This window comes from Malus domestica, chromosome 03 (assembly GCF_042453785.1).
Source record: "Malus domestica chromosome 03, GDT2T_hap1".
Lineage (NCBI taxonomy): Eukaryota > Viridiplantae > Streptophyta > Magnoliopsida > Rosales > Rosaceae > Malus > Malus domestica.
The window spans coordinates 14,087,830-14,098,871 of NC_091663.1; the positions used below are offsets into that span (position 1 = coordinate 14,087,830).

The 11,042-nt window shown below is 43.1% G+C and overlaps 1 protein-coding gene across 1 annotated transcript; it reads left to right on the top strand.

The window, feature by feature from the left end:
* Positions 1-869: 869 nt before the first annotated feature.
* On the top strand, positions 870-1,525 carry LOC139194205 (uncharacterized). Its single transcript, XM_070818587.1, has one exon. It carries the CDS (start codon positions 870-872, stop codon positions 1,434-1,436), a length of 567 nt encoding a protein of 188 aa, XP_070674688.1. The 3' UTR covers positions 1,437-1,525.
* Positions 1,526-11,042: the final 9,517 nt, after the last annotated feature.

An 11,042-nucleotide genomic window follows, 5' to 3' on the forward strand; every position in this document is an offset into this window, starting at 1 on the left:
TTTATTTTGTATGTTTTAGCTTGAGTTTGTTATTCTTTAATTTCTGTTTGTGTGCTTTCCATTGAGCGCGATGTAGTTAAATCACCAGTTTGTATGCATAGTGTTGTTTAAAAAGTTTATATTGAAAAAAAAGAATCACATTTGCATTTTTGAGCCACGGTCTATAATGCTTGTTCAACTTTGATGTAGTAATCGTTTCTTTTTAGCACAACTTTTGAACAAGTTCCGTGCTTATGGTATTATTGTGTCAATGTTAAATTATTATTTTCATGACTCCGTTGCTCTCAATTGATTCAAATTTCCGTTCCTACACAAAAGTTAACCCTCAAATCTTCTCTCATTGATCGTATTATTTTTAATATAATTTTTGTCACATGGCCTGGAGGATCCTCCTAACTTCGATTTTTGGCTCTGTCACTGCTTCATTAAATAACTAAATATGAAGACAAACTACGAGCATCCTGTGACGGCCAAATTTAAAGTCAAAATTGCGGGCGACGATGAGAGTAACGGTTAAACTGCGTTGAGATCTAGAGAGGTTAAATTACAAGATATATGTACCAAAAACCACAATGTCCAATTGTATCGTTAGGATTGGAATTCTAGAAACCATGAAGTCCAGCTTTTGTTGTGTTTTAGTTCAAACAAAAATAACTGGAAGAATGGGTTAAAGCAAGTAATTTCCTTCCAATGGTTTGTTACGTAACAAAAAAACAAAAACAAAAGGTACAGAAGAGGGGCTCCTAAATTTGGACCTATACTCTCCCTGGGTTGCTTATATATATCATGCTCCATGCATTCATTTCTTAACCCCAAGCAAATAATTTGTAATCAAGTTAGCTTCAATTTAAAAGCATACATCTTGAGCGATGGCCACCTCAATCAGTTATGCAGTGTTCATTGCTTCCATGCTCTTATGTCTCACGTCATCTCCAGCACCATTTGCAAATGCAAGAGCGTCTCAATTAGTTAGGAGTGTTTGCAAGCAAACCCAAGAACAATTCGGCTACAACTATAGGCAGTGCGTAAAATCTCTCTGGAAAGATATTACAATTAGATCGGCAACTAATCTCAAAGATCTTGACATAGCCGTTCTTAAATTAGCAGCAGCAAATGCAGCACAAACCAAAGCTACGTTTCAAAAAGCTTTAAACGCCACCGACAAGAATGCTAATGGCACGACAGCTATAAAGCAATGTGTAGATTCCTATGATTTTGCGTTAGGAGCGTTTGTTTTCGCAGTGCGAGGGGTCAATGACGGTGACAAATCGGTCACCGAAATCCTCACACAGGCCCAAGATGACCTTGTTCGTTGCCAAAGAGCATTGGCCTCTGTTGAAGTTCCGCTTCCTATGCCAGTATCGACGACCAACTTTTGGGTCATGTTATATAGGGATGTTGCATTCCTTGTTACTTCCCAGTTATTCAATATCTAGAAAAAGATATGAGAATAGTGTATTGAAATTTGAAAATACACGCCTACCAAAGAAATGAATCTGTGATTACTATAAATAAAAAGGATAGAAATTTGAAGAAATGAAAAAAATTTGATATGAATAACGAATATCAATCGTTTATTGGCATTGTTGTGTTCCTCTTTAGTTTGGATTTCTTATCATGCATTCACTTTACTATGCATTGGCTTTAGCGAAGTTGAAATTATGGTACATGTATTTTCATTTAAACTTGACATCCCCGTATCAGTCCAAATACAAGTTCTAACTTATTTCATTCACCATTCGATTCATGCAACTTGTGTTTCTTTATTCAATGGGTGGGGAGATTTGAACTTGAAATTTTTTTAAGAATTTGGAAGACAACAATTAATGCGCATCCAATTTTTTCTTCTTTGCACCCATGTCTGTCTTATAGCCCACATTGTTTTATGACCTTTCCTTTGACAATCCAAAATTATTCAATAGTCTTCTAACACTTTGACTAATGACATTCTTTTCAAGAATGCAAAATCCTCGATCATGGTCGGCATATGATTACGAAGAGCTTGCTCGAGTCGCTCTTGAGTTAGCAGCAACGAATACAAAAGATAGGCACAGCTTTATAAACATTTAATCAAGAGGGATTCGAGGGAGCCTATTTAACAATATTAGTTTTGGTATCGCGCGGTGGTGCTTTTATTCTAGTGGCATACATGAGGACAAGGATAGGCCTGGGCCTCTCCATCATTTTCTTTATTTTGTATGTTTTAGCTTGAGTTCGTTATTCTTTAATTTCTGTTTGTGTGCTTTCCATTGAGCACAACAACAACAACAACAACAACAACAACAACAAAGCCTTTTCCCACTAAGTGGGGTCGGCTATATGAATCCTAGAACGCCATTGCGCTCGGTTTTGTGTCATGTCCTCCGTTAGATCCAAGTACTCAAGTCTTTTCTTAGGGTCTCTTCCAAAGTTTTCCTAGGTCTTCCTCTACCCCTTCGACCCTGAACCTCTGTCCCGTAGTCACATTTTCGAACCGGAGCGTCAGTAGGCCTTCTTTGCACATGTCCAAACCACCGGAACCGATTTTCTCTCATATTTCCTTCAATTTTGGCTACTCCTACTTTACCTCGGATAACCTCATTCCCAATCTTATCCTTTCTCGTGTGCCCCTACATCCCACGAAGCATCCTCATCTCCGCTACACCCATTTTGTGTACGTTGATGCTTCACTGCCCAACATTATGTGCCATACAACATCGCTGGCCTTATTGCCGTCCTATAAAATTTTCCCTTGAACTTCAGTGGCCTACGACGGTCACACAACAAGCCGGATGCACTCTTACACTTCATCCATCCAGCTTGTATTCTATGGTTGAGATCTCCATCTAATTCTCCGTTCTCTTGCAAGATAGATCCTAGGTAGCGAAAACGGTCACTTTTTGTGATCTTCGCTAGATTGCTCCGGTCATTAGTGTGGATAAGTATATAAATGGATAGAGATAGGAAAGCAAACACAAGATGTACGTGGTTCACCCAGATTGGCTACGTCCACGGAATAGAGGAGTTCTCATTAATTGTGAAGGGTTTACACAAAAGCAAATACAAGATGTACGTGGTTCACCCAGATTGGCTACGTCCACGGAATAGAGGAGTTCTCATTAATTGTGAAGGGTTTACACAAGTACATAGGTTCAAGCTCTCCTTTAGTGAGTACAAGTGAATGATTTAGTACAAATGACATTAGGAAATATTGTGGGAGAATGATCTCGTAGCCACGAAACTTCTACGTACCGGAGTGTGGTATCGTCTTGACTTGCCTTATCTGTCTCATAGGTAGATGTGGCATCTTCTCTGGAAGTACTCTTCCTCCATCCAGGGGTGGTATCTGTAACTGGTGGAGATGCACAAGGTAATGTATCAATTTCACTTGAAGCTTACTTGTAGTTTCATGCTTGGTCAAGCGCGATACAAACCATGTAGTAGGAGTCCCCCAAGTCACCGAGCTAGGGGATCTGCTGAAAGAGGTGACAGACAAGGTAAGCAATCAGAGCTCCGGCTGATTGTTCACATTCTCCCTATCTTGCAAGCAGCATGAAGGATAAAGAGAAGAAAAATGAGGAGAGATGATATGGATACTTTTGCTTTTGAAGAAGTAACTTTCCACAGGATTATTCTTGAACTAGGCTGGAGGGTTTTCTGGTTTCCTCCAAAGTATAAGGCCGACTGAAGAATTTGAGGGTCAAAACAAGTCCATCAAATCTAGAGTACGTTTGACCCTACTGATATGGGATACTTTTGCTTTTGACAGAGTAGTGGATGTATCGGCACGTGTGCTGTTACGCTTGTCTCCACATGCTTCCTTGTATCCTTCTCACTTGCCCTATTTGTTCCTCAGGCAGATGCGGTATCTTCCCTGGAAGCATAAGATGTTGAAGATGAGTACTCGAGAGCAATGCCAGGTAAGTAATCAGGTAAGGGGTTCCAGGCAGTCAGTTCCTGGCTGGAAGCTTGATTCCAAGTGCTGACTGATTGCTCTCTTTCTCCTTGTCTTGCAGGTAAGAACAAGGCCAAAGGAAAAGACAGGGAAAAAGCATGATATGGGATACCCTTGCTTTTAACCCTGATGATATGAGATATTCTTGCTCTAGTATAGCTTGTTTACAGAGGTATTATCGGGGGGAAAGAAAGCTGAATATTTCGAAAGGCTTCGTTGGGAGTGCCCTCTCAGATAAGAGAAAGGGTTGAGCATTTTTGCAGGTCTGCCTGTCCGTTAGGGATGGAGGTCGACATATATAGGAGTCTCCCTAACATCAAGTAATAATGCTATTCCTTTACCCTGCTTGGTTATAGCACGGTAGTGGGAGCTGCCAGCTTCACATGTTTTAACCCTGTCAGAGCACTTTGAAAAAGTGGTCTGTGGTATCTGGAAAGCTGATGTTGCGTGTGAAGATTACAGACAAGCTTTATCCAAGGAGATCCAGCTCTTGAAGTTGGGAAAGTGGTGCCTCTTCGATTTTCGAACAAGCAATCCTGTCGGGGATCTGGCTCTCGAGATTCGGAGAACGATGCCTCTTCGATTTTTGAGAAAGCAATCCTGCTGGGGGTCTGGCTCTCGAGATTCGGAGAGCGGTGTCTCTTCGATTTTTGAGAAAGTAATCATGTTGGGAGTCTGGCTCTCGAGATTCGGAGGGCGGTGCCTCTTCGATTTTGGAGCAAGCAATCTTGTTGGGAGTGTTTTCTCGAATGTGAGTAAAGGTTGGACGTGTTTGCTAGTCTACCTTGCCACGAAGCACAGAGGTTGACACACAGGGACTTTCCAATTATCCAGCAGTGGTACTGTTCCTTTACCCTCTCTTCGATTTTTGAGAAAGTAATCATGTTGGGAGTCTGGCTCTCGAGATTCGGAGGGCGGTGCCTCTTCGATTTTGGAGCAAGCATTCTTGTTGGGAGTGTTTTCTCGAATGTGAGTAAAGGTTGGGCATGTTTGCTAGTCTACCTTGCCACGAAGCACAAAGGTTGACACACAGGGACTTTCCAATTATCCAGCAGTGGTACTGTTCCTTTACCCTTTCTTCGATTTTTGAGAAAGTAATCATGTTGGGAGTCTGGCTCTCGAGATTCGGAGGGCAGTGCCTCTTCGATTTTGGAGCAAGCAATCTTGTTGGGAGTGTTTTCTCGAATGTGAGTAAAGGTTGGACGTGTTTGCTAGTCTACCTTGCCACGAAGCACAGAGGTTGACACACAGGGACTTTCCAATTATCCAGCAGTGGTACTGTTCCTTTACCCTCTCTTCGATTTTTGAGAAAGTAATCATGTTGGGAGTCTGGCTCTCGAGATTCGGAGGGCGGTGCCTCTTCGATTTTGGAGCAAGCATTCTTGTTGGGAGTGTTTTCTCGAATGTGAGTAAAGGTTGGGCATGTTTGCTAGTCTACCTTGCCACGAAGCACAAAGGTTGACACACAGGGACTTTCCAATTATCCAGCAGTGGTACTGTTCCTTTACCCTTTCTTCGATTTTTGAGAAAGTAATCATGTTGGGAGTCTGGCTCTCGAGATTCGGAGGGCAGTGCCTCTTCGATTTTGGAGCAAGCAATCTTGTTGGGAGTGTTTTCTCGAATGTGAGTAAAGGTTGGACGTGTTTGCTAGTCTACCTTGCCACGAAGCACAGAGGTTGACACACAGGGACTTTCCAATTATCCAGCAGTGGTACTGTTCCTTTACCCTCTCTTCGATTTTTGAGAAAGTAATCATGTTGGGAGTCTGGCTCTCGAGATTCGGAGGGCGGTGCCTCTTCGATTTTGGAGCAAGCATTCTTGTTGGGAGTGTTTTCTCGAATGTGAGTAAAGGTTGGGCATGTTTGCTAGTCTACCTTGCCACGAAGCACAAAGGTTGACACACAGGGACTTTCCAATTATCCAGCAGTGGTACTGTTCCTTTACCCTTTCTTCGATTTTTGAGAAAGTAATCATGTTGGGAGTCTGGCTCTCGAGATTCGGAGGGCGGTGCCTCTTCAATTTTGGAGCAAGCAATCTTGTTGGGAGTGTTTTCTCGAATGTGGGTACAGGTTGGGCATGTTTGCTAGTCTACCTTGCCACGAAGCACAGAGGTTGACACACCGGGACTTTCCAATTATCCAGCAGTGGTACTGTTCCTTTACCCTTGTGGGTAATAATATGGTAGCTAGACCTTCAAAATTTATGTGTTTAAACTTTGTTAGTGTTGTTTCTTTGCAATTCTTTTACCCTTCTTGGTCAGAGCGATGTAGTGGGAGCTGCAAGCTTCACGTGTCTCAACTTTGTCAGAGAACTTTGGCAAAGTTATCTGTGGTACCCATGAGCTACTGTTGTGTGTGAGAAGTGGGTGACTGAACAGTACGATTCATGTGCTTTCTACTTCGTCAGAAATCTTCGACAGAATGCCCATATTTTCCGCAAAGCTGAGTGTGCGTGTGACAGGTGCTGACAAGGCTGAAAAGGTAGGTGCCTCTTCGATTTCTGAGATCGGCCCTCGTGGTCTCTGAGCATCCCAGCTTTTGAGAAAGCAAGCCTCTTCGATTTCTGAGATCGGCCTTCGTGGTCTTTGAGCAGCCCAGCTTTTGAGAAAGCAAACGCCTCTTCGATTTCTGAGATCGACCCTCGTGGTCTCTGAGCAGCCCAGCTTTTGAGAAAGCAAACGCCTCTTCGATTTCTGAGCAGGCGCCTCTTCGATTTCTGAAGCTTCGTCGAGTGCAGATTTTTATAGGGGCTGACATTAAGTTCCAAAGCACACTTGAATATCCACCAGTAGAAGCTCCATTCTTGCACTTCTAAGATCTTGATTTGTTCGACCTCTTCTCTCTTCAACACCTTTGAAAATGTCTGGCCCCTCAGACCGTCGTTTTGACTTGAACCTTGTTGAAGAGGCAGCCCCGCCTTCTCCAGACAACATATGGCGCCCATCCTTCGTCTCCCCTACTGGTCCTCTTACCGTTGGGAATTCCGTGATGAAGAATGATATGACCGCTGCGGTAGTGGCCAGGAACCTTCTCACTCCCAAAGATAACAGACTACTTTCCAAACGGTCTGATGAGTTGGCTGTTAAGGATTCTCTGGCTCTCAGTGTTCAGTGTGCAGGTTCTGTGTCTAATATGGCCCAACGCCTATTTGCTCGAACCCGCCAAGTTGAATCATTGGCGGCTGAAGTGATGAGTCTCAAACAGGAGATTAGAGGGCTTAAGCATGAGAATAAACAGTTGCACCGGCTCGCACATGACTATGCTACAAACATGAAGAGGAAGCTTGACCAGATGAAGGAATCTGATGGTCAGGTTTTACTTGATCATCAGAGATTTGTGGGTTTGTTCCAAAGGCATTTATTGCCTTCGTCTTCTGGGGATGTACCGCGTAATGAAGCTCCAAATGATCAACCTCTGATGCCTCCTCCTTCTAGGGTTTTGTCCAGTACTGAGGCTCCGAATGATCCTCCTCCGGTGCCTTCTCTTTCTGGGGCTCTACCGCCTGCTGAGACTTCTCCTAAGCAACCTTTGTGAAGGCTCCCTTTTGTTTGTTTATTTTGACTCAAGTATATGTACATATTTGTAACTTATCGGGGATATCAATAAATAAGTTTTCCTTCATTTCAACGTATTGTGTTAAATACACCAAAGCCTTCTTCGCTAAGTTCTTTGAATTTTCTTTTGTTGAAGCTTGTATGTTGAAGCTTTATGAGTGGAGCATATAGGTTGAGGTAGTGTTCCCTTAATTTCCCGAGTGAGGAAAACTTCTTGGTTGGAGACTTGGAAAATTCAAGTCACTGAGTGGGATCAGCTATATGAATCTTAGAACGCCATTGTGTTCTGTCCTGTGTCATGTCCTCCGTTAGATCCAAGTACTCTAAGTCTTTTCTTAGGGTCTCTTCCAAAGTTTTCCTAGGTCTTCCTCTGCCCCTTCGGCCCTGAACCTCTGTCTCATAGTCGCATCTTCTAATCGGAGCGTCAGTAGGCCTTCTTTGCACATGTCCAAACCACCGTAACCGATTTTCTCTCATCTTTCCTTCAATTTCGGCTACTCCTACTTTACCCCGGATATCCTCATTCCTAATCTTATCATTTCTCGTGTGCCCACACATCCAACGAAGCATCCTCATCTCCGTTACACCCATTTTGTGTACGTGTTGATGCTTCACCGCCCAACATTCGGTGCCATACAGCATCGCCGGCCTTATTGCCGTCCTATAAAATTTTCCCTTGAGCTTCAGTGGCATACGGCGGTCACACAACACGCCGGATGCACTCTTCCACTTCATCCATCCAGCTTGTATTCTATGGTTGAGATCTCCATCTAATTCTCCGTTCTTTTGCAAGATAGATCCTAGGTAACGAAAACGGTCGCTCTTTGGTATTTCTTGATCTCCGATCCTCACCCCTAACTCGTTTTGGCCTCCATTTGCACTGAACTTGCACTCCATATATTCTGTCTTTGATCGGCTTAGGCGAAGACCTTTAGATTCCAACACTTCTCTCCAAAGGTTAAGCTTTGCATTTACCCCTTCCTGAGTTTCATCTATCAACACTATATCGTCTGCGAAAAGCATACACCAAGGAATATCACCTTGAATATGTCCTGTTAACTCATCCATTACCAACGCAAAAAGGTAAGGACTTAAGGATGAGCCTTGATGTAATCCTACAGTTATGGGAAAGCTTTCGGTTTGTCGTTCATGAGTTCTTACGGCAGTCTTTGCTCCTTCATACATATCCTGTATAGCTTGGATATATGCTACTCGTACTCCTTTCTTCTCTAAAATCCTCCAAAGAATGTCTCTTGGGACCCTATCATACGCTTTTTCCAAATCTATAAAGACCATGTGTAAATCCTTTTTCCCATCTCTATATCTTTCCATTAATCTTCGTAAGAGATAGATTGCCTCCATGGTTGAGCGCCCTGGCATGAACCCGAATTGGTTGTCCGAAACCCGTGTCTCTTGCCTCAATCTATGCTCAATGACTCTCTCCCAGAGCTTCATTGTATGACTCATTAGCTTAATACCCCTATAGTTCATGCAATTTTGTACATCACCCTTATTCTTGTAGATAGGCACCAAAGTGCTCATTCGCCACTCATTCGGCATCTTCTTCGTTTTCAAAATCCTATTGAAAAGGTTAGTGAGCCATGTTATACCTGTCTCTCCCAAAACTTTCCACACTTCGATTGGTATATCGTCTGGGCCTACTGCTTTTCTATGCTTCATCTTCTTCAAAGCTACACCCACTTCTTCCTTCCGGATTCTACGATAAAAAGAGTAGTTTCTACACTCTTCTGAGTTACTCAACTCCCCTAAAGAAGCACTCCTTTCATGTCCTTCATTGAAAAGATTATGAAAATAACCTTTCCATCTGTCTTTAACCGCGTTCTCTGTAGCAAGAACCTTTCCATCCTCATCCTTGATGCACCTCACTTGGTTTAGGTCCCTTGTCTTCTTGTCCCTTGCTCTAGCTAGTTTATAGATATCCAACTCTCCTTCTTTGGTATCTAGTCGCTTATACATATCGTCATAAGCCGCTAACTTAGCTTCTCTCACAGCTTTCTTCGCCTCTTGCTTCGCTTTTCTATACCTTTCACCATTTTCATCGGTCATATCCTTGTATAAGGCTTTACAACATTCCTTCTTAGCCTTCACCTTTACTTGTACCTCCTCATTCCACCACCAAGATTCCTTTTGGTGTGGGGCAAAGCCCTTGGACTCTCCTAATACCTCTTTTGCTACTTTTCGGATACAACTAGCCATGGAATCCCACATTTGGTTAACTTCCCCCTCTCTATCCCACACACACTGGGTGATTACTTTCTCTTTGAAAATGGCTTGTTTTTCTTCTTTTAGATTCCACCATCTAGTCCTTGGGCACTTCCAAGTCTTGTTCTTTTTTCTCACTCTTTTGATATGTACATCCATCACCAACAAGCGATGTTGATTAGCCACGCTCTCTCCTGGTATAACTTTGCAATCCTTACAAGTTATACGATCCCCTTTCCTCATTAGAAGAAAATCTATTTGTGTTTTTGACGACCCACTCTTGTAGGTGATCACATGTTCTTCTCTCTTCTTAAAGAAGGTGTTGGCTAAGAAGAGATCATATGCCATTGCAAAATCCAAGATAGCTTCCCCATCCTCGTTTCTCTCCCCAAAACCATGGCCACCATGAAAACCTCCATAGTTGCCTGTCTCCCTGCCCACGTGTCTATTTAAATCTCCTCCTATAAATAACTTCTCTGTCTGAGCAATTCCTTGCACCAAGTCTCCAAGGTCTTCCCAAAATTTCTCCTTCGAACTCGTATCCAACCCTACTTGAGGTGCGTACGCACTAATCACATTGATAAGTTCTTGTCCTATTACAATCTTGATTGCCATGATTCTATCTCCTACCCTCTTGACATCTACAACATCTTGTGTCAAGGTCTTGTCCACGATGATGCCAACACCGTTTCTCGTTCTATTTGTGCCCGAATACCATAGTTTAAACCCTGAGTTTTCTAGATCCTTTGCCTTACGACCAACCCACTTAGTTTCTTGTAGGCACATAATATTTATCCTTCTCCTCACCATAACTTCTACTACTTCCATAGATTTTCCCGTCAAGGTTCCTATATTCCACGTTCCTAAACGCATTTTGCTCTCTTGAACTCTACCCTTCTGTCCTAGCTTCTTCACCCTTCCCCGTCTAATAGGATCAAAGTACTTCTTTTGTGTGTCCCGTGTAAAGTTGATAGGAGCATATGCTCCCAAACAACTTTGAGTGGAGTCGTTCGAAAAGAAGTTTCTATAGCCCCCTTGCTCATTTAACACTGCATCCGGGTGCCGATGGAGATACAGCGACCCTTGCTCACTTATCACTGTGCTCAGGCCACACAGCGCGCCACTTACGGGTGACGCCCTAGCTTTAGCGCGATTTCGTTCTGGATTCATTTTCATAAGGATTCGACGTGATCATGGAGTGCCGGCTGTCGACTACCTGACGCCCTCCCCCTCCTCCTTTATCCGGGCTTGGGACCGGCAATGTAAGATAAACTTACATTGAGCACGATGTAGTTAAATCACCAGTTTGCATGCATAGTGTTGTTTAAAAAG

Bases quoted from the DNA above. Each gene is read 5' to 3' on its own strand.
- LOC139194205 (XM_070818587.1), top strand. From the start codon at position 870: ATGGCCACCTCAATCAGTTATGCAGTGTTCATTGCTTCCATGCTCTTA.